This window comes from Takifugu flavidus, chromosome 4, assembly GCF_003711565.1.
Source record: "Takifugu flavidus isolate HTHZ2018 chromosome 4, ASM371156v2, whole genome shotgun sequence".
NCBI lineage: Eukaryota > Metazoa > Chordata > Actinopteri > Tetraodontiformes > Tetraodontidae > Takifugu > Takifugu flavidus.
Window position 1 is genome coordinate 10240726 of NC_079523.1, and position 22573 is coordinate 10263298.

Here is a 22573-nt window from a genome sequence, read left to right on the forward strand (position 1 = left end):
TCGATTTTCAACGTTTAATGAAACAGAAAAGCAAATCGACAAGAAAAACTGGCAAATCTAAATTTACTCACTTACTTACTCACCAATTTGCTGATTTGCATGAAATTAAACTTGTGAACTGGGTCTGTTCTGCCTCCCGCGGGCAGTGGACACAGCAAGCAAAAGCCTGTTGGACGTTGTGAAGTGGCTTTTTAATCTTTAGTCATGACCATGTAGATAATTCACCATATTTGTGCACAACACAGTTCAAGTAGCAGGAAATGCATGTATTTTCATGTATAATTGTCTGAAATATGGAAAATAAGGCTTCTTTTTTTACACACAAATCTACAATCCGAAGGGAACTAAGAGGAACAGATGCCAACAAACTACACAAAATAATGTTTCAATAGAAAACAGCGTTTTAGCACAAAGGAGAATTGTTGAAAGAAAGGATGTGAATATTTATCCACAGAGCCACAGATGGATTATTGATTTCTCTTGTTTAACGTAAAACTCACACTGAACGGCCAGTTTTTCTAGTCAACTATTCATCCAAAAAACTTTTTGGCACTTTTTTAAAAATAAAAACCTCTGTCCTCGCTCACCCAGCTAATGCTAATGATGCTACCACATTACAAACAAAAGGTCAAATTCAAACATCCTAATTAAACTTCTTAGTTTGCTTCTGTTTGTCAGACGTCTCCTCCAGACACGCCTCAACAACATTTGGACACAGCCTTGCTCAGACATGTCTCCACTGACCAATGCCCCACCCTCCGACGTTCCGATGTTAGCTCGCCGACCCTCCCCGTCCGTCCGCTCAGACCCAGGCGTGGACGCCGCCTGTCCAGTCCAGCAGCGGGCCGCGGTACCGCGCGCGCTTGAGGGGCTGAATGAGGAGGAGGAGCCGAAGCCTTCGGAGCAGCTCGCAGAAGATGGCAGCTGCCACAACCACGAGGGGGGACATCATCACAAACCCCAGAATGATGAGGGCAGAGCAGCTGTTGTCGTCAAGGTAACGGCAGATGGCAAAGGGAGCATGGAGGACCTAGAAAAACAGAGTGATAATCACGGGGGGGGTAAGCCTCTAGAGGGCGTGGTGACAATTGGCATTGGCATCTTGGTTTCTCTCTTCGATACCCTTCACTGCTTTGTCAAGATGAACTTTGCCAGCGGCTAATGTGTGTGTGCTTAACACACACACACACACACACACACACACACACACACACACACACACACAGGTTTTCAGAGTGACTTTGTCCCTTCATTTAAAAGGAATGTTCTGGTCCTTACATGTACATGGTTACACACACAAACTGACTCTCGCTCTTTCTCTCTCTCTCACACACACACATGCACACACACACACACACACACACACACACACAAACACTCTGACTCTCTTAATTGCCTCACTACACCAAACACTGACAGGCTCCATCTGTGGACTTTAGCCGTCACTTCTTACGTGCACTGAAAAAAAGAATGATTCCCGACACTGTTAATGGAGTTGGTGCCACGTGCGCGCCTGAGATTGCCTCTCAGGCCCTGATTGTGCACGTACCTCCCAGTATAGTGCATTATCGTTCATTTGCAGCTGTGTTCCTGCACACATGGTGCACAAACGCGCAGCGCCGACTCTCCTTCCTCCGTATCCATCACATCGTTTAGGTGTGAATTCGCCACCTTTCCGTCATTGTGTCGCCTGATGCAAAGTGGAAGGTTTTCTTGTGAAAAACTGCCAGTTTTTGTGGCTGAAACCTCTGGAGAAAGCGGCATGATGAATGAATGGCTCACTGTGGAAGTGCAAGCGACTGAGCCGGTAATATTCAGTGGCTTCGACAGTAAAAGCCACAATAATTGATAAACCAACCGCGGGCTGCAGTTACAGAGCGGCATAGCTGCGGAGCATTGGCACATCGTCTGTTAAGCTGCAGAACGTCATGAATTCTTTACACAGCACGCTGCACCGGTGCCACGATCCGAGCTGATGATGTTGGAGGTTGCACATGATTTACGCTGATAATTCCCATCAGGAGGGTATCGGCAGCGGTCACGAATCAGAGAGGCAGAACTTGGCCCCCACACCTGAGCAGGTGGATGAACTCACCCTGGAGTGGCAGAGGAAGCCGGTGTAGAGCAGCAGCAAGGCCGGCAGAAGCACCAAAGAGAAGACCAGAGCCAGCAGCAGCAGGCAGGCCGAGACCACACACAGGTTCCACAGGAGCAGCGCGGCGCCGCAGGCCACGCAGCAGCACCTGCCCCTGCGGCCGCCCCACGCGCTGTCCCCGCTGTGGGCCACGGGAGGGGGCAGCATCTTCACCCCCTCCTCCACCCAGAGGTCTTCCTCTTTCTCCTCCTCGCCTGATCCTCCATCGTCCAGTTCCAGGTCCACGCCGCACATCCTGCGACACACTGAGGTTTAATAAACAACGTATATCAATCATGTTCGGCACAGGTGTAAATATGCAACGTTCACCAGGTTTTACTTTGCCATAGAAACAGCCAATAAGTCATTAGACTATGGAAATGAGGACCTGCTATTGACCAAACACAGATGCTCTCTCTCTCACACAGACACACACACACACAGACAGACAGACACACACACACACACACACACATGCTACTGGTCGATCTTATTGATAAAAGCTTTATCGCTACTAACAGGACAGGATGCCAATATGAGCCATTTTAAACAGATCAGACTGAAACCTTTTACCATCAGGAGCGTTCAACGTCTGTTCTCGCCACTGTTTCCATGTGGATTTATGGTTTGTTTTCTTTTTAGGAATCGCTGGGAATGTACAATAAAAGTATTTTACTCGTTTTTGGAGCCACAAATGTGGTTGAGACTAAAACTGATGATGAAGAAGGAATGAGAAATCCCCTGAAAACAGGCGGTCAGTTACAACGTTTGATCCGGGCTGTGAAACGTCTCCATCATCTCGAACCCACGAGTGCGTCAGTGAATCGCCTTCGAGCTAAACCCTTTGAGACGTCATTAAATGACCCTCATCAGACAAAGAGGCGCTTTCAACGGTGCATAGAGATGCTGCTGAACCGTGTCGAGAGAGGCTCAAATGTAAAGCAGAAACTGGACACATGCCATCCTTTTGCAACGACCTGTATTCCTTCCTCTAGTTGCTGCCTGTGGGGGAAGTTGATCAATCCCACCAGCCTAGAGAGACGCTGGAATACGACGTAACCGAGTAAGCAACCTAGAATTTTGCATGGGATGAAGGCTGCTTAGACCTTTGACCAAGGAAAGGTCACGGCTCTCCTGCCTCCTGGATCCTAAACTCATTGTTTGATCATATTTTATATTATATTGTATTTTTGGTGAAGCAATCGGCCCTGGGGGGTTGGGGTGGGGGGGACAGACAATAAGAGGAGAGACTGTGACCCACAGACTTTTAAATAAAAGCATCACAACCATGAATGCCGACCCAGGACCCCTGACACGCCGTGTGTCTGTGTGTGTGTGTGGGGGGGGATCATCACCATGAACATATTGTGAGTCTCTATAAATCCATAAGCAACACCTTCAAAGGCGGATTCTCTTCCCTACCTTCAGGTACTACGATGTCGTTTCTCCGTCGCCTGGATGTTAAATTCTTCTCCCGCTGGTCTGTTCAAAGACGCTCCGCTGTCACTGGAAACCACAAAGGGCAGCTTCAGTTTGGGCCCCGCAGCTCTAAACATGCACCGGTGAGCTGGACCCTGCGCTGCTGCGGAGCCGCCGCGCGTCTGTGGGAGACCGGCTCTCCGTGGGTGCGCGTCCCCGCTGCGCGCGCGCCCCCGCGTCAGCATCAACAGGCGAATCGCGGTCGTCTGCGCGCAGGAGCGATCTGTAAATCCAGACTTCTGCCTGTGGAACACTCAGCACTTTCCCACATTCATGTAAAACACGCGACCAGAGAAGGTTTGAGAGCTGATAAACGGCGAAGAATCCGTGTTGTGTTTGATGGATTCTGATGGCAGCAGCAAAACTGATCCAAGATCAACATACGCGCTGAAAATCACCAGCATTTAACACAGGAAAAAGGCAAATCACTGAATCAAATGCTATTTTTAACATTAATTTTGATGGTGATTATTATAACGTTAGTTTGCTGTTTTATTAAATGTCAAAGGTCACAAAACCATGAGAAAATATTTGTTATTAAATGCTGCATATAACGCAGTATTACAGGAAGAAGCTGACAAGTGTAATAAGCTGCGACGTGTCCATGACTCTCTCTGAGGTTCTCCTGCAGGAGTCTGTCTGCTCGGAGCATCAGCAGAACCCTGATAAAACAATGATCGATTTGTTTCCCCTGCAGCGACTCTGGGTCCTCTGCGGGTAAAATTTAATTACACGGGGCAACACAGAGAGAGACGACAGAGGATGAAACGAAAGGTTTGTTCTCGGGATGAAGATCTGAAAGTGATAAAGTGAGAAAAACCCGAGCGAGAGCGAAAGATCGGCATCTTTACAGAGGTCTGCTGCCCCCTGCTGGATGACCTGAGAACACAGACGGTTCAGGTTCTGCTATTTCCTGTGACGTTCACAGCTCGCTCATTAAACATCTCATCTTTCCCATTGAGCTTTGCTGTGGAACCCTAAACCTGTTCAGTAAAACAAAAAGAGCGCGATTTCACTTTAAAGAACCATTTGGATCCGAGGTAAAGCATCTTCAAGGACCTCATAGAAGCCCATTAGCTTTTGGAAAAAAGCAAACAAAACAAAACCAAACAAAAAAAAAAAAATTGAGAACTTCCAGACATAAATGTGTCAATCTTCATATTTTATTAGAATATCAGTTTTATTATACCCTCATTTGCACATTTTGCCATTGCAGTATCTTAACAGTATTCCAACCTTGAAAGCCAGCAGCTACACTTCCATTTTGCCTAAAATCGTTTTTTTTTTTTTGCTGGTCAAACAAAAACAAGGCTTTGCATCAGAAAACAGCAGCCAGTTGATGCTACGGGGGAATGATCATAAAACAGGGAACAGAGGCTCTGTGTTTATTCTTCTCTCAAGGATTTTGTGTCTTTTGAGCTGTCCCGTGTTGCAGAAAAAATTAAATACCAGAATACAAATAAGCATGTATCACAACAACAGAATTTATTGCATTAAATCAAAGTCAGAGTAACGACGCTACAGTTTATCAACAGTCACGTCCACATGCACGTGCACGCACAGGCTGGTGTGGTGGCACGAATTAAGCAGTGGACACAACAGTGACCTCCTCTTTTTTTCCCCCCACGGGTGCATTGAGTAAAACATTTCAGAACAAAGTAAAGCCAAACTTTCAAAGTGCTTTTGAAACACTACAGATAGGAAGAAGGAGAGCAAGGAAAAGGGGAAAGTGACAGAAAGCATCAAGTGTCGGATCTACCCCCCGTCCGATGTGTGCGGTAGAATGTGATGGTCTGTGTGGGGGTGAGCGTGCTTGTGGGGGTCTGCGTCCGCCGAGAGCAGGAGGTGAGTCTGGGACTCCAGGACGCTCGGGGGGTCTGATAATGACGGCGCGTCCTTGGCGACGTCGGCCGGATACAGCTGCATCAGCGCCCTCTCCTGGACACCTTCTTTACTGCATGACTGGCAGCTACAATGGAAGATCCTCTCCACCAGTTTGTCCACATTAGGGGAGTCGGGGCAATCTAGAGTCACCTGTTCTCACACACGCACACGCACGATTGTCCTCTGTTAATAACTGTGTGATCTATGTTTAATTTTGTTAGTTTATATATAGATTTTATTTAGAAAGGCATTTGTTTAGTTAACTACAGTTGTATCATGGTAGTATTCTACTAAAAATAAAGAAATATTGAGGGAAAACATTAGAATAAAATAAACAGGCAATAATAAAGCCACCAATAAACCTCAGCATTGCACAACTCCACCGCCTCTCCGGACCACACACAAATTCCCCATCTATCCAAATGGAGCGTCCGAGCCTGGCGAGCATGAAAAAGTATCGTCTTTCATGAGCGCTGACTTTGTTTTATTTCAAACTGAATTTTGTTGAAAGTTCAGCAACAACAATCTGAACCACAGACGTAAACATCAATTTCCTGATGATTACAGGGAGAGACCGTGGAGACTTTGTCTCCTTCAGCAAAAACAGCCCAAACCTGAACATATCTATACAGTCACATCTGCGGGCCTCAAGAATCTGCCGCCGAAATCTGAGGCGACCTTACCTGTGGTCGCCACCCGCCTAGTCTACCTGGCCGCTATCCAAACTACATACACCTGACTACAGAGCCTTTGTTGTGGGAAGCCTGGATTCCGTCAGTATATGAGGGAGAATAGGGAGAGATAAACACACAGACCTCAGGTTCTCCTCAGCTGTAGCTGGAATAACTCTTACCACTTCCCATTGGGTCTGCGCCGGCATGCAGGAGTCGCAGTGCACCAGAGACTCCGTGGACTGGGGGAAGGTGTTGGGGACGCTGTAGCTGAAACACTGGCCCAAACAAGCCCTGCAATGAGGACAAAGTGCAGGACATTTAGGAAAACAAATGACTTCAGAACCGGTCACCAATTCAAGGATTGTTATCCATAAATATTACATAAATTGCTGTCCGCTGGTGAAAACTCACTAGCACAAACCTGAGAACAAGTTTGTTCCTCACAGAACTATTGGAGAACTTTACAGAAAAAAGAAAATAACGACAATGAAGCCAAGTGAGTACTTTCAAGTTTAAAGTTCCAGTCAGTTTAACAGTAAAGTTTAATTTGGACTCTGCAAAATTTGATGTCATTTTCTGCAAGAAAAAAAAAAAAGAGAACTGAGTGGCTGCGTTCAACTTCCTCCCTCTTGAGAGTGCTGCTGGGGAACCAAATGGATTTTTCCACTAATATTTCCAGTCCAGATTTTTGTTACTGGAGATATATTTCAAATCTGAATCATTGCTTTCATACTGAAAAAGTGAAAATCAGAGCTGACAAGTAGGTCACGTGTAATGGGAACTAAGTTTTCTATTTAAGTCTGTAAGTCTTCCAGGCTACTGTAACACATTATGCACCATGGAGGGGAAGAGTTCTACAAAACTCTTACTTCTAAAGGAATGAAAACATAAGGTTTAGTGAAATAACATGACAAAACACATATCTAGGCTATAAAAACAAAATTTTGATGCGCCTTATCTAGTGTTTATTAGAGTTCCTCAGAAGCGAGGCCAATGCGTTACTATCGCCCCCTGGCGGCGGACTGTAATAACAATACAATGGGGTCAAATGTGACAGAATCGACGGAATGTTGTTCAGAGTTTAACATTCAATGACGAAAAACGAAATTTTAACTCGGAGCATCCAAGCAATGTAACTATAGCAAGCTGTCCAAGCTGAAAGGAAACACATGAGATATTTATTAGCCATCAGTGCTTTAGGGCTGCTCTAAAAGTCCCATTCTGCTGCTCTGCTTGCTCATTCCGACTGCTTGCTGTCTCATACTCTTGCATTCCCACTCGACTTTGATCCTTGATCGTCCGACTGACGTGACGGAAGCACAACCGCGAGGACGCAGCTCATTGAGATTGAGACATTTCCACACGGCGAGAGACAGAGAAGGCCTTCATCCTCATCCTGACCTGTTTTGAATAGACTGAGGCAGACATCCCGTGTGCCCGACTATCTGCGTGATGTTCTTGGCCTCGCACCAGGCGCTCTTGTCAGGGAACAACGCCAGACGGTTGATGTGTGCAGGTGGTGCCGCTGAACACAGTGCAAACAGTGTGCAACAAATCTGAATCCTCTGCCACATGACTGCACCTAGAGGAGCGGAAAACACACACACACATGCGCGCACACACACACGCACGCATGTATACACTCAAAAAATCAATCAGAAATGCTTGGTGTTTTCAAAAGTCTACAGCTCAAAATTGAAACTTTGCGTCGCTCCACCTGAATAGCTGCAACAGTTTGTTTATTCTGTATTATTGTCTGGAGGATTCTGCAGGGTTATTCAAACCACCAGCCCACTTACACCAAGTATTTCCTTATGCCCTGTTTCAAATAAATATAAAATACCTCACCCAGTCACGTCATTTATAACCTAAGAAATCGTTTTCTCTTGCTGCTTATAAAAAACATGCAGTGCTCACCCACGTTGACTTCTTTAGACTCATTTTTTACCACTTCCACATGCCCCTGCCACAAACAGCCCAGTCACTAAAGGTTTCCCTGCACGGCCTCGTTCACATTAAGATGTAAAGACTGGAGATATTTGCTTTACAGGGGCAATTTTAAAAATAAAACCGTAATCTTTCATAGATTTGCAAAACTTGTGTTTAATTTTCCTTGATGAAATTATATTGATAAAATGAAGCTGTTAGAAGGTGTGGTAATGGGCCAGTAATAAAAGTTGCTGCCCACCTCTGTAAAGCTCACTTTGATGATTTATAAGATGTTAAATAAGGATCTTTAATTTCTGTCAGGATCTGATCACTTCCAGAGGTGGGAAGTTGCAAAAATCGATTTTTATAGTTCTGACGTTACTCGTATAACGTTAGGCCAATTAAAAGCTGCCTTCTGATGATGGCAACTAGAGCGTTCTTAAAATAACGTTACATCCCCAAATGCAGGCAGACTTACCTTTGCCCATCGGCTCTTGGGAATAACTGCGCAACGTCCCGCCGAGATGATCCGCCTCGCTGGATCTTGGACCCGGGTTCCCACAACAGGAGGATGCCGCCTCTGTCTGGTATCACCGTGCGCTCTTATTAAAGGAAAAAGTGAGTATTTCGTGCGCGGCCAGGATAAATCTGGGTCCAGTGTGCAATAAAAGTGTTACATCATCCGGAAGGAAAAAGAACCGTGCGTCCTGGAGAGGAGGATGGGGAGATGAGGTCTGTTAAAGAGCGCTATCTCATCTCTGAATCCATCAGCTCGCACCGGCCCTCCCCTTTGTTCGTGTCCCGGACAGCGTAAGATCCTCTTGTAACTGCGCTGGGAAAAAAACCCAAAAAACTTTCCAACTTGTTGCAGACGTGTGTTCCAGGCGTTAGGCGCGGCTGAGACCTCAGACAAGCGACCCGCTGCGAGGTTTCTGGGCGAAAGAAAACTGAGAGGGAGGAAAAGTGTTGGGGAGGTTTCAACAATGTGCCCAAGTGGGAGAGAAACGCAGATGAGATTTACACCCCCCCCCAAAAAAGCAACTCTAATAAATAGTGCGTTAACTTTACTCCTCACATCTGGCGCGACTCGGTTCGACAGGTTTTTTTCAACACGAAATTAACAGGGATGCGACTGGAAGTGCTCCGTGTGGCTTTTGCTGCGTCTGTTTTTAATATTCCAGTCGACATTAAAAGCAGTCGGGATCGAATGAGATCCAGACCGCTTAAAATAATCAAATAAATACAAATGTTACAATTTGGCGTAATTAAGGCTGCTCATGTGTTGGGAGCCAAAGCACTGACAGCACTGTTGACAGCCACAGCCTTCCCTGATGCTGCTGCTATTCACTTTTACAGATGTTTATGTCTGTCTTGGTGCATTTTGGGGACTCTATGAATATATATTTTTGATTTTATTGTTATTTGTAATAAACTGTAAACTGCTGATACACACAGGGATTATATTAAAGTTGTTTTCTTTAAGAGACATTTTGTGTGCATTCAAGTGTGTGCTTTTATAGTATATTTAAAAACCTCATCTTAATTATTAATTAAAATCAGGTTGCTCATGCAAAGATGCATGTGACGTTTCTCAAATATATGAACTGGGCATTAAAATGTGATGCATTTATGAAAAAATTGCACATAAGAAACACAGTTCCAAGGCTGTGGTTTATTGGAAGTGCACAAGTTCCTGATTCTTTATCCACCGCGGTGTCCGACACAGGTGTTAATGGTGTTGACGAGGGCCTCAGAGCGCTTTGCTGAAGCAGAATATTTACATTTCCAGGTTCCTCAGTGCCAACACGAGGAGCAAACACATGTTGCATCTATTTCATGTGACACGTTCACTTCCCAACTCCTTTAGAACTCAGCACATAAATTTGATTATTATTAGTCTGTGATTCATCATCAAGTTCTCAGACAGGCTCAGGCAGGTAGGCCAGAGGTTTCTGGTTACTATGCAGACCTCAGCTGTGTTATTGCTCTTCCTCTCACACACACACACACATGCGCACACACACACACACACCATTCCTGCACTCCATCCTGCTGCTCCAGCTTTGCTTACAGGTGTTCAGGCTGGCTCGTGTCCATCTGCTCCCCTATCTGCTTCACGCTTCACTTGCAAACAAATATTTTAATGGACGGGGGACGAGTGACACGGATTAATTTCTGACCGGAGAAAACTGTTGCGGCGATGGGGGGGAGCGAGGGGGGGAAAAATGTGAGTTTTACAGCGTGCATGTGCGAGCGCTCGCTTTGATGTGGAAGTGTAAACCATGTGTTATGTTCAGACTGCAAAGTGCAGGACTCACCTGTTTGTAATAAGACCGAGCTCCGGTCCAGAAATGGCATTCCTCTGCATTCCACAGATTCTGCTTCACCAGGGGGCAGGAGAAATGTGCACTCGTGTGCACGTTTACACAAACAATTCCTCCTTTCTCATCAAAAGTGCGCAGAGCAGCCCGCAAGTGATCAATCATACTTGTCAAACAGATACTCATCAAACGAGCGCGCTGACGGAGGCCCGTGAACCCGGACTGTGACAGATTTAGCATGACAGAAGATCAGAGTGGACGACTTCACGGAATTCTGGGAACACCGTTTCTTTACGCTGCGTGCAATAAGAGCATGTTGTTCTCTTTAGCCTGCTTCTGCCTCGCACCAACTGTGTTTTCCGCACTCCATCATTCTGTGCAACTTTTCTTCCTCCCACTCCCCAACAGGCCTGCAGATGCGGAACCTGGCTCTCATTCCAAAACAGCAGGAGTTCAAGTGTCCACCCTCATTAACACACAAAATTGCTTTCCACCCCCAAACACATTTCATTCCTTTTCAAACATACACACAGAATGAGGGGGAAAAGAAGTCAGTTCCTCATCATTACTTTATTAAAGATACTGTGGCTGTATGGTCAGGCGATCCTCGCCGTGAGGGAGACGAGCAGCAAAATAAAGACGACGCAAAAACAGACGAGCTATGGACAATCCTCCCGATAGTTGAGCTTTCATCGTCGGTCCTGGGAATGAATAAACATGCGGAATATATGTAATTATCACGCAGGGCTTGGAAACCCAAACAGCACATCTCAACGGTGTTGCTCACCTTCAACATGTGAACCCGATACGGTGAGCTGAGCTCATGCTGGCAGTTTGCATATCCCATCCCCAGACCCAAACCAGAGCCCAAAGAGACGGGCCATATGCGACCTGAGGGCGGAAAAACACACATTTAAACGTGCCGTCTACGGAAAGAAATAATCCAATTTCCTATAGAGAGAGCACTCACGTTTGAAGCAAAGAATGGAGAACACAATGCCCACACCGAGACCAGTTACTGCGAAGGGAGGAAAAAGTATGAGGGGATGTGAACGATTTAACATATCCGAGGTGACAGGATATTATTTAATAACGGACTGATATAAATCTGTTATAATGAGGTCAGTGCGGTGCGGCTATTGTTTTGGAGACACGGTTACCAGCAGGAGTTGGCAAAGTGTTGCTTATTAGCAAAACAGGGCAGAGAAGAAAGACCATAGCAAACAAGGAGTGACGACATCATCCATAAGGTAGTGGGAAGTAAAGGTGATTAATCAAACAGGGTATTAACATGGAGGCGATGTCCTGACCCAGCACGGTCGAGCAGATCGTTAGCATTACCATCAAAGCCGACAAAAGCTGCTGAAAGGGCTCCGGCCAGAGTCAGATCCTGAGGAGGAATGTGTTTGTACGCTTAACTTCACCTCGCTGCAGGCCACACCACACCCAAGAGCAGGCCAGCCAGCACAGAAAACAGAAAAACAGCCATTTGAGCCTCTCGGGCTCTTAATTGGATTCAGGGAGCTATGCTGCATGACTGGCCTGAACCAGAACCCAGAAACTGTTCTGCATTACACCACTTACAAATGTCCAACAACACCGTGAAAGATCCTGAACACTTATCAGCACAGATCAACTGCAAATCATGTCAGCAGCGAGCTCTTCTGTTGCCGTCTCGGTCTGATCGTTCCTGACCCGTCTGATTTTCCTCTGACAGTAAAACAACCTAAACGTTGGCAAAATATGAAAGCAGCAATATTTCATTTTGGCCGTCTTCCCTCATCAGCACGTCTCCGAGGTGGATGGATTAAAAGCAAAACATTTGTGTTGGAGCGGACCGAAATATAAACCCACGGTGGGCTGTGCCAGATGATAAACGTCCACTGCTGGAAATTGTACCGTTATTCCCTTATTATTGTTATTTTCTGAAAATCAGAACGCTTCATTCCGGAGTCAGACATTGTTATTTGTGTAACTCTAGTTCACCCTTTGTGTGTTGCTCCCCTGAACAATTTCAGACAGAAATTCACGCGTTGAGTTGCATCCTGCTACGTACGGTGACACTTCTGCTATATAATCCACATCTCAGGGAATAAAGAAGGGATATTTTTGGGGGTCTGGAAAACAAGCCTCTGAACTTCAACTGCACTTAACATTTGTAAACCTGTGCGCACATTAAACAGGTTGGGTTTCACTGGGAAAGATCAAGGTGAGCTTCAACTACGTTGAAAGTCTCCTGCTGTGTGTAAGTGTGGCCTCAAAATGGCCTCTGTGGCTCCAGGCCCTTAAAGCTTGTGAATATACAAAGTAAGAGATAAACGAGTGTCAAAGACAGCGTACCCAAAAAAGAAATTAGGTGGACAAATACTGAGATTGGATGGAATCTTTTTTTAAGATAACATGGCTGAATAGAAGTTATTGTCGTTTGGTTCATATTAAGTGAGAACCAACCCAGCCACGACTGAGAAATATTTATTACCAGCTTTAAAACCGAATACGGTGATTAAAAAAAAGAGCTATATCCTGTTATACAGATGTTCCTTCCTTTTTCGTGACTAAATGGGTCATTTCCATAAATAATTCAGCACCGTGCCCAAGATGTGTGTGTTTGTGCGTGTCTGTGTTATGAAGAATATTTTTTTTATAAAAGAATAACAATATTTGCAGCGTTTTAACAGATCGTAAAAGCATTTCTCTCATGACTACAGACACTTTGGCACAGCAGGAGGTTTTCCTAAAGTCAGCTAGATAAAATCCCACAATGCAGATGGTGTTGTTTTTTCTCCGAGCAAGAAACCAAAAAGGACTTGATGTCATTAGTGTCTTTTGGCACCGCTTGATCCTCAGTATTAGTTGTCTTAGTGCCGAGCCAACAATGCTGACTAGATAAACTACAGCCAATATTTTTAAGAGACCCATTCTTCAATATTGTGTTCTAAAAAGGTATAAAATGAAATAAATTTTACAGGTAAACTTAAACTTATCTGGACTAGTTCTAAAGCTTGTGAATAGTATGCAAGCTGGAGTTGACTTTTCTCTTTTTTCCATGATGGCAATAGAACACATTTAATTAATATCACAATAATTTTATGTGCAAACTTCTTGAAAATGCAAAACATCCTTATTTTCCACCATGCAAAGTGATTGATCAGCTTCAAGTAAATTCTTAATGATGCAGGAGTGTTTGCAAGATAATGATGACACCGCCAAACAATCACTCTAGAAACACAAGAGAGCTATTTTAAAGGGATGTAATTAGTGTCAGCCTAAACACTGTGGTCTGCTGTCTCAACCCTTCATCCAAAGATTACCATGCAAAGTTAGAAACCTGTTTTGTTTTAATTCATGGGACCGGCGAGTGCACTACACTTGACCTCAATAAACTTTATCATGAACAAAAAAAAGGTTCTGATAGCAACGTTAAGCTGTGAGCAGCATACTAGCACATACAATGTCTAACGCAATATTTAACGGTAGTTTAAAATGGGGAGATCCAAATTCTAAAGTAAGTTTGGTTTTGACCTGTTTTCACCGCTGTGTCGGCGAGACATCGGTCCCATTTCCGCCCCTGTACATCCGCCATGTTGTCAACGGGGAATCTCGCGAGAAAAACCGACAAATCTTCATAATCTCGTCTTTCCAAACAACTCTGAAACGCTCGTTTTATTATTCACAATTGTATCATCCTGTAAATATAAATGTATTACACGTATATCTTTGTTTATTTCGTATTTCACTTTTTGTAGATCACGTTGTCAAATTAAGACTGATTTAAGTTTGGTAACTTTTCTTATTGCCGTTTCCTCTTATTTCACACTCCTGGGTATATGGTGCTTTATTTTCATGTTTGATCTCTCTCATTTTCTTTAGGTAACCACGCTATCGACCAACCCTTATCCACATTACAGAAACGGAAATAATTAACTTCTCCAACCAGAAAGTTTGCAGCTCCAACATACTGTATGTGGGCGAGAGAATGGGGGATTCACCGTGTAAAATTAGGCAACAAAAAGCAAAGTGGTGCTGCGATTTTGTTCCAATAAAAAGTACAAAATTGTACTTTCAGACTGACTCCCTCACAAAAATGAGGGCAGCTGTCCGTGCAACGGCGTGAGATGTTGGAGGGATAAATTAAATTAAACGGAATAACTGGCATTACTGAGTCACCGGGACATGTTGCCCAATCCAGTAGGATGTCTCCCAAATATCCGGACAAACAATGCGTCCGGCAGGAGTAAGGAACAGTAGACTATGCCAATAAATAGAATTGCTTATGAAGAGTTGAAGGTAAAAGTTGTGGGGGAAAAGCTTTACAAACTTGTGCCTTTTGACCGTGCATTTTGTGCACCACTCCTCTTTCCATACTTGGCAATGCATTTTGTGCTCTCACGCTATTGGCTGCTGCAGGAAGAGCCCGGAATGACCCGGATGTACAACCGGGCCCTGCAGCCTCCTTCCTGTAGCCCGGTTGAGGAAGTGGATTTCGCTGACGGGGCTGGGTTCAGTGAGGGAGAGGCGAACAAAACATCGTAACTAAAGAAAATACAACAGACGAACGCAGAGAGTTCCTAACCCGCTCTGAGGCTAAGGTGTTCAGCCATCGTTGGAATCACGCTCTCCCTGCCCCGCCAAGACCACCGCAGACATGGTAAGGGCCGCGGAGAGCTTGGTGGGGAAGATGATTTTGGTGGGGCTCCTGCTAACGAGCCGTCAACGGCTAGTGACGCTAGCGCTAATGCTAGCCGGAGGCGCTAGCTGTCACCCCGGCTGCGGGGCCGGGCGTTACGGGCGTTTATCGAACCGTAAACACAACATCGCCCAGCGGGCAAAACGTAGATGATCCGGATGCATCACAATTAGCATCGCGGCTAAGCTACAAGCTAACGACTGAAGGCTTTTACTCGTTAGCTCTCTGCTAGCGAGGCTATGTGCCCCGTAGGACACGAAGTTAGTTCGGGGTGTTTTGCAATCCGCATACGTTCGTATACAGTGAGGAAGTCAACTATAACAGTTTACACACACACGCACACACAAACTGGCAACGCCTTCCAGCTGTGAACATGCACACTGCTAAAATAGTCAGGTGCCGGGTTGCCTGTAGCTAAAATAAGCCTGCTCGCTCCTCCTGTTCCCATCCATGACGGGCTGTCAGCCGCCCGCGTTTCTTGTCCTGCAGGTTTTGCTGCAACTTAAGTTTGTTTGTTTTTTTTCTGCAGAAACTGTTAAGGTTTTTTCCTCCTGGTCTGCTTGACGCCTTTGTTTACTTGTGCTTTTGAACCCCCTTCCCTGTCTTAGTTGTGTTTGATCTCGCATTCGACTTGAAGCCCGCAGGTCATGAGTTCAGGCTCGGTTTATAGTCGTGATTTGTGTCTCTATGTGTCCCAAGATGTCTAACACCAGAGCTGAGTCGAGCAGCTGCTCTCCCTCCACAGACAGTCCCTCAGTCGTGCATCAGCTAATCTGTCCTGCAGCCTCAGGACTCCCCCGTGACCCCAGCGCTTGTTGGCCTGAGAGTTTATCTGTGTTTATAACGCAGAGCTGTTGACCATTAAGTCAAGGATTGCAGGTGCTTCGTAGAGCAGATGGATTTATCAGGGTGACATGTTTTAAAAATGGGCTGAAAGTGCCGCAGAAGAGGGGGGAAACAGCAGGGGAGATATTCCCTATGTAACCAATCTGTTGCTTTTGGCTCACGACAATTATTTACAAAAAGAGGGATCACCAATTTATAACACGTAGTTGTTATTTGACCAGCTTGTGGATACGAGAGAATTTTCTGTTAAAAAGCTAGTTTTATTGACCTGGTTTATTGACATTACATCAGCATCCAAGCTGTCTTCAATGCACTGAAGGCTTTATGGGATGGCTGGTATACTGGTCACCCCCCCCCCCTTCCCCCCTACTTTTGATGTATGTTAGTTTAATTCCTTATTCAGTCAACAGTAGATTTTATCCTAGTCTCCAAGATCCAGATGTTACTAATATGCCCACTCTTTTGTTGGCTTATTGATTACTGGCATTATAATAAATAAAAAAAACATAGCTTGTTTCCATAGCATAGCAGCTTCTTATGCTTCCACACTCTGTTGGCATTGATTTAGCTTCCTAAGAGACATTTTTCAGCGTTTCATGTTTGCAGGCTGTTAATATCTCATGTCCAAAGGAGTAATAGTATAAGGAAACTTAAAGCTGTGTGGTGGTTAACTCTCCAAGTTCCGTGAGAAACCACTTTAGCCTTTGTTTCTTTACACCTACACATTCCCCAGACGTTCATGTTGTGGCTGGTCTTTGCCCCCACCCTTTAATATCCTGCTGCACGCTGCATTTTTGAGGCAAATGAAGCCTCATGGGGCAATACAAGGCTCTGCAGTTGTCTCACCAGAGCGTAGCACCGTGAACACATGCTTCATTAGTCAGAATTTAACTTTATATACGTAATAAGTAATGTTTTAAATGTCTCGGAACAGCCGGAAGAAATTGGAGTTTTCGGGCTACGAGATTGTTCCTTTGGAAGCACAAAACTTTAGCTTTGCGAAACTTAAATTTTGTGTAACCGTTGGCCGCGTTCAGTGTTGTTGAGCGCCTGAACATAATAAAACAAGTTTCGATAAACAACTCAAACATGCAACCAAAAAAGGAATCGGCTCCAGTGGTCCCAGATGGGTTTTTAGTTTTGGCCCATAGCTTTATAGTTCTCCATTTTTTCCCCTCCACACTCCCACCCACATTTCCAACATCCGTGTCGCGCTTGGACGGCGGATTTGCCTCATCTTAACAGGATAAAGTCCCTGAAAGTGAGAGATGAGAAGCATGGGAATCGGAGCTGATCCCAGGTCACAATTCAAAATAAAGCCTGTTGGATGAATTGTTTTTAGTTTCCTTCAAGCACGCCACGCTCATTCCTCCCAAAGATCATGCGCGGTACATTATGGGGTGGATTTCTGCCTGTTCAAAGCTGTGTTTGATTTAGAAGAACTAAAACAAGCAGTGTCTGACAGCACAACCGCGTTGTTATCTGTGTTTGCCGCAGACTGAAAAGCAGCTCGACTGTGCTCTGGACCTGATGAGGCGTCTGCCTCCTCAGCAGATCGAGAAGAACCTCAGTGACCTCATTGACCTGGTAAGTGCTGCCCTGCCTCCCTCACCAAACGCACCCACGCAACACATCAATGATTGATAAGGGTTCAAATGTGTGGTTAAATAAGGAGCGGATGGAACAAATGTGCTATTGTTTGTGTGAGCAGTTCGTCGTCACCATTGCAGAAACCACCAGTCACAGACGCGCTCACACCTCCGGTTCCTGAAATCACGCCGCTGCCCACGTGTTTACTGGCGTGATTTGAGGTGGACACAAAGAGATGATTGTCTCCATGTCGTGTGAAGGAAAAATAAGGTGGTTTAAAGTGTCAGCGGCAGCTCCTGTCTTTACATTCCGGTGTCTAGATCTTCTGTAACTGAGCTGCAGGACAATCAGAATCTAATAGGAAGGCCGGTCTTTGTGGATCGCCAGCCTGGGGGCCGTCCGACGTGGAATTACTGGAGAATCAAACCTCACACCTGAAGTGTCCAACCAGCGTTGCAACAGTGCTGCATGGTTTATTTTCAGGGCGTTTTCACATGCGTGCAGCCACATGCAGGTGAACGGAGATAAGGTGCAGATTAGAGGCTTTCTTTACTCAAGTCAGGGTAAAAGTCTTTGAGATCAGATCCTGTTTGCAGGTCACACTTGTCAAAAAGAGACTAAACGGGCCAAACGGGCCCAAAACTCCCTCCGAGTATGTTCGATAATGTTTGACTTCCATCCAAGTTTAATTTTCTTACAGTCAGATTTCTTTGATCACTGCGGTCAGTTTTGAATTCACTAAAAATATCGTTTCCTTCTGATGCAGCATCTTAAATGTGCATTCTCTGTGGTTTTGCTGATGTTTTCCATCTTATAGATTTTTATTTAGCGGACCCAACGTTGGACAACTGCAGCTGCGAACACCTCACAAATCAGATTGCACGTCCACCTGTCTCTCCACGGCTCCTCGTTGTTTTGGCTCTGCTTTCAGTCTGATCAGACCCCCGCTTGCTTACCTTCCTCTTTCCTCACCCCTACCTTTCACATCCTGGACAAAATCTCCTCGCCGTTTCACTACGTTTGCTTGTTAGCGATCATTATCAGGGCTGTCAATCACCTCGGCAACCCAGCAGTTTTGGGCTCCACCCTCCTCCTGAACTCTCCTCAGCCTCTCCCGATTGTTCCATATCTCCTCAATCTCACTACCTGTCTTTCCCCGGTCTATTCTGAGCTGCTGCCTGTGTTCTTCCACAGTGTGTACAAGAATAGATGGTACCGAAATACGCGTTGAACTAACGGCATGTGGACATTTTGTCTCTGTTGTCACTGTTTTGGGGATGAAGACGTGGCTTTAATATGACTGTGGAAAGGAATTAGTATGTCTCAGATATTTCCTAATGCTGTAGCATGAGTGAGGTTTAAAGTGAAGAACAGCACAAGTTCACGCTCACCTACCACGAAATCATTCAGTGGAAAACGAACCAAAAATCTACTCTTCCGTCCTGCATTTTTGTGTTTGCAAAATTTCCAGGATCTCAGAACATGTTGTTTGTTTTGCCCCTGAGGAAAGTCGGCGTTTCCGTCCATTTGAAGTCCCCTTTTCTGTAGCATCCCACATCTGTGTTTGTCTCCAGGTGCCCGGACTGTGCGAGGACCTTCTGTCTTCCGTGGACCAGCCCCTGAAGATTGCCAGAGACAAGGTCGTGGAGAAAGACTATCTGCTATGCGATTATAACCGAGACGGCGACTCCTACAGGTCGATTTCATAACTGCACCTCCACCCCTTTACCCTATCGGACCTTTGGCTGCAGACAATTGTTTTGGCCCCATTCATTGCGGTGTATTATTATGATGCTGTTGGTATATATTGGAACATAACTGCCAAAATAATTAAAAATGGTTGTATAAGTCTGCAGCAGAGATTTAGAAAATCTAGAGAGAAATGTGCTTTGTTGCCAAAGTGCAACTTTTTAAAAAAAAATTCACATGAAAAAATAGGAAATGCTGAATGTATAAAAATATGAAGCCTATTTGGAAGAAAAAATGTCTTTGAACCTGTTAAGCTCACCCCTCCTGTGCGCCACTGCACTCTCGGGTGGTTTAGGTGTCAGATATTGCTCATGCATTGCACATTCATCTCTGGTATCAAATTTTAGAGGCACATAACAGCGTCTAACAGATGAACTAAATTGTTACTGATTTTAAAATGCTCTACCAGGAAGCTCAGCTGTTGACAGGACTCGGTGTAGAAATGATCAAAAATCTTCTCTAACCCTGAATTCTGTCTTTCTTTAACCCATCAGATCTCCATGGAGTAACAAGTACGACCCTCCTATTGAAGACGGTGCAATGCCTTCAGACCGCCTGAGGAAACTGGAGATTGAAGCCAATAACGCCTTTGATCAGTACAGAGACCTGTGAGTGGCCGGCCGTGCGCGTTTTAACCACCGCTGAGTGTCACGTTCTGTTGACGCCCCCCCCCCTTCCTCCCCGTTGTTGTTTCAGCTATTTTGAGGGTGGTGTCTCCTCTGTGTACCTCTGGGACTTGGATCATGGATTTGCTGGAGTCATTCTCATCAAGAAGGCCGGCGATGGATCCAAGAAGATCAAAGGATGCTGGGACTCCATCCATGTGGTGGAAGTGCAGGTGAGACAGCTGACCCGGGGGTGTGCTGGGATCCATTCCGCGCTGTTTGGCTATCCTACTGAAATATTCCGCCGTTGCTGATCAGCCGACTCTTTTCCATGCAGGAGAAGTCCAGCGGTCGTTCTGCTCACTATAAACTCACCTCCACTGTCATGCTGTGGCTCCAGACAACCAAATCTGGTTCCGGTACTATGAACCTGGGAGGCAGCCTTACAAGACAGGTATGATGCTCAGCCGCCCCCCAGTGAACTGCCGCTGTGTCCTGAAGTCGCCGCCGGTTCAAATCCGTTCACATGTTTTTGGCAGATGGAGAAGGATGATACAGTCGGAGAGTCCTCACCCCATATCGCCAATATCGGCCGGCTCGTCGAGGTCAGTTTAGCAGCTAATATTTTTTTAAAAGATTGATCGTGACCGTGGGGATGCAGTGAAATAACATAAGCGTTAAACCCACCTTCATTCTGCCTTCAGGATATGGAGAACAAGATTCGCTCCACACTGAATGAAATCTACTTTGGGAAAACTAAGGACATTGTCAACAGCCTCAGGTAACACACGGAGTTATTAGTCTGACCTTTGACCCTTTGCAGCGGTGTGAGTCTGCAGGAAGCTTCTCGTTGTCTCTCTGACCTTTCATCACTGCCGTCCTCCTCCTGGCTGATTTCCACCCCCCCTGTCGCCTCTCCTCCACTCTGTGCTCCAGATCTATTGAGTCTTTGCCCGATAACCAAAAGTACCGGCAGCTCCAGAAGGAGCTGTCACAAGTCCTCACCCAGCGTCAGATCTTCATTGACTAGGTTCAGAGGTACATTCCTGCATGGTGGAACCACGTGTGGGTTTACTTGAGGAACGACTCCCCGTGTGTAACAAGCAAATAACCTTCATATCAAACAAATCGACTTCAACTCCTATTTTGTTAATTAATCAGTATCACATTAAGTGTTTTAAAATAATAGACTCACGTCTTCAGGTGCTGTCTGAGCCCGTATTGTAGAAAGTGCAGAAATGTAGAGGATCTTCAGAGTGTGTTTCCTCCTGTGCGTGTGTGTTTGCACGCTCCTCAGAAGGTTGAGACGAAGCTGCATCAGCATGTTCTGCAGGTTTTACCCTACTGGTTATCAGACACCTGACCACTATCGATAGTTGTCTCATTGACTTAAACTGCCTGAGAACAGAATTTCTAATGGTTGAGGTGTGCAGTGTGTCTAACCCCCATGTGTTGATGGATGCAACTCACCCACAGAAGAAAGGAGCGTGACACTGCAGGGCTTTCCCCAGCCTCCTGTAGTTGCTCTGCTGTGCACTGATGTGTCTCTCCTCTCTGCCCCCCCCACAGGAGTGTTCAGGCTCTGCAGGACAAGTCAAAGCAGGAGGCTCTAAGGGTCGACCTGGTGGACGCACTCAGACGCAAGCAGAACCCCTAGAGATGCTACTGTTTTGTTCCCTCTCTCTCTCTTCCTCTCTCTCTCTCTCTTCTCTCTGCCATGTTTTCTGTTTCGTTACAGTTCTCCCTCCACGCCTATTTCATGGCCGCAAACTTGTTTATTTGTGAAAAGAAATTAAAAAAAAGGAGAAAATGCTTTGCTTTTTATTTTTGTTTTCCATCCGGTTTCCTTTTTTCCCCCGTGCATCTCATCCACCGTGAAGTCGTTCATCACACTTCCACTGTCTCCTCATCCCCCTTCTCCATCTTTTCTCCCGTGTGTTATGGATGTTCTGATAGTATAACCACGGTTAACGATAATCTTACAGTGTGGGGGTGATCGTAGTAATAATCCCTGATGTCCTCTTGGCTTGGCTACGCATCCGTAGTCAGTGTAAAACGAATGATCATGCCCCTCCTCTTCCTCCTCTGTAACGGGGGTTATGGACACAGACTGCTGGATGTAGGCTCGCCGCTGCGGTCATTGTTATTGGAATAAAATTTATTTTTTGTCTCCTACACCCTCACGATATATTTGTATAGAACTATTAACCTCCCCGTATCCCTGCCATTATTCAAAGCAGTGTAGAGTGTGGAAACGTGGGCAGCCTTCGCTCCTCTTTCGACGTTTTCTGCTTTTTTCTCCATTCTGTCCACGCGCATGTTAGCCTGCGTGGAAGCATGGGGGGGTGCAGTGAGTGAGAGCGTAGTTTTATCAAACCTGGGGTCCGACTGTTATTATCACCCACACGTCACCGCCCCACCACCACTGTGTATAACATTACTCCCCCACCCACCTCTTTTCTGCTTCTAAACTTCTCCTTTCTCACCTACTACGTCTTTGTTGGGGGTCACTGTTTGTCTTGCAGCGGAAACTTTTGACTTGTTTCCGCTGCAAAGGGGAATCTTTTGTTGTATTTTTGTTTTTATTTTGTAAAGCTTATTATTCATATTGTATTAGAGCCTCCAGCAACAATAAAAACAGTAAAAAAGCTATCCTGCCTAGTTCCTAAAGTATG

General features: G+C 45.5%; 4 protein-coding genes across 6 annotated transcripts; 1 reads left to right on the plus strand and 3 right to left on the minus strand.

Annotated features, from left to right (window-relative positions):
• LOC130524626 (transmembrane protein 88) lies at nt 1–3774 on the minus strand. Of its 2 annotated transcripts, none has more exons than XM_057030907.1 (3): nt 3557–3774; nt 2096–2400; nt 1–1030 (listed from the first exon to the last, which is right to left on the minus strand). In XM_057030907.1, the coding sequence occupies exons 2-3, from the start codon at nt 2387–2389 to the stop codon at nt 803–805; spliced, it is 522 nt and encodes a 173-aa protein (XP_056886887.1). In that variant the 5' UTR covers nt 2390–2400; nt 3557–3774; the 3' UTR covers nt 1–802. The 2 variants fall into 2 exon arrangements, with proteins under 2 accessions (XP_056886887.1, XP_056886886.1); XM_057030906.1 differs by having other exon boundaries at nt 2096–2390; nt 3557–3773.
• A 984-nt stretch (nt 3775–4758) lies between these two features.
• nbl1 (NBL1, DAN family BMP antagonist) lies at nt 4759–9099 on the minus strand. Its single transcript, XM_057029761.1, has 4 exons — nt 8579–9099; nt 7573–7753; nt 6351–6462; nt 4759–5647 (listed from the first exon to the last, which is right to left on the minus strand). The coding sequence occupies exons 1-4, from the start codon at nt 8586–8588 to the stop codon at nt 5369–5371; spliced, it is 582 nt and encodes a 193-aa protein (XP_056885741.1). The 5' UTR covers nt 8589–9099; the 3' UTR covers nt 4759–5368.
• A 1873-nt stretch (nt 9100–10972) lies between these two features.
• LOC130524053 (MICOS complex subunit Mic10-like) lies at nt 10973–14070 on the minus strand. Its single transcript, XM_057029762.1, has 4 exons — nt 13944–14070; nt 11392–11439; nt 11209–11312; nt 10973–11122 (listed from the first exon to the last, which is right to left on the minus strand). The coding sequence occupies exons 1-4, from the start codon at nt 14002–14004 to the stop codon at nt 11111–11113; spliced, it is 225 nt and encodes a 74-aa protein (XP_056885742.1). The 5' UTR covers nt 14005–14070; the 3' UTR covers nt 10973–11110.
• A 765-nt stretch (nt 14071–14835) lies between these two features.
• capzb (capping actin protein of muscle Z-line subunit beta) lies at nt 14836–22550 on the plus strand. 2 transcript variants are annotated; one of them, XM_057029759.1, is made up of 10 exons: nt 14836–15069; nt 17452–17541; nt 19119–19240; nt 19788–19901; nt 19990–20131; nt 20236–20352; nt 20438–20503; nt 20603–20679; nt 20835–20936; nt 21468–22550. In XM_057029759.1, exons 1-9 carry the CDS (start codon nt 15067–15069, stop codon nt 20926–20928), a joined length of 825 nt encoding a protein of 274 aa, XP_056885739.1. In that variant the 5' UTR covers nt 14836–15066; the 3' UTR covers nt 20929–20936; nt 21468–22550. The 2 variants fall into 2 exon arrangements, with proteins under 2 accessions (XP_056885739.1, XP_056885740.1); XM_057029760.1 differs by lacking the exon at nt 20835–20936.
• The last annotated feature ends 23 nt before the right edge of the window (nt 22551–22573 follow it).

Coding starts and splice junctions, on each gene's coding strand:
- LOC130524626 (XM_057030907.1), bottom strand. CDS start 2,389: ATGTGCGGCGTGGACCTGGAACTGGACGATGGAGGATCAGGCGAGGAG. Junction 1,031..2,095: donor GCTTCCTCTGCCACTCCAGG/GTGAGTTCATCC, acceptor CTGTTTTTCTAG/GTCCTCCATGCTCCCTTTGC.
- nbl1 (XM_057029761.1), bottom strand. Junction 6,463..7,572: donor CCTCAGTCTATTCAAAACAG/GTCAGGATGAGG, acceptor TCCTCATTGCAG/GGCTTGTTTGGGCCAGTGTT. Junction 5,648..6,350: donor CGCAGACCCAATGGGAAGTG/GTAAGAGTTATT, acceptor GTGTGAGAACAG/GTGACTCTAGATTGCCCCGA.
- LOC130524053 (XM_057029762.1), bottom strand. CDS start 14,004: ATGGCGGATGTACAGGGGCGGAAATGGGACCGATGTCTCGCCGACACA. Junction 11,440..13,943: donor CGACACAGCGGTGAAAACAG/GTCAAAACCAAA, acceptor CTCCCTTCGCAG/TAACTGGTCTCGGTGTGGGC. Junction 11,313..11,391: donor CTCCATTCTTTGCTTCAAAC/GTGAGTGCTCTC, acceptor TTCCGCCCTCAG/GTCGCATATGGCCCGTCTCT.
- capzb (XM_057029759.1), top strand. Junction 20,353..20,437: donor GAGGCAGCCTTACAAGACAG/GTATGATGCTCA, acceptor TGTTTTTGGCAG/ATGGAGAAGGATGATACAGT. Junction 20,680..20,834: donor GACATTGTCAACAGCCTCAG/GTAACACACGGA, acceptor TCTGTGCTCCAG/ATCTATTGAGTCTTTGCCCG.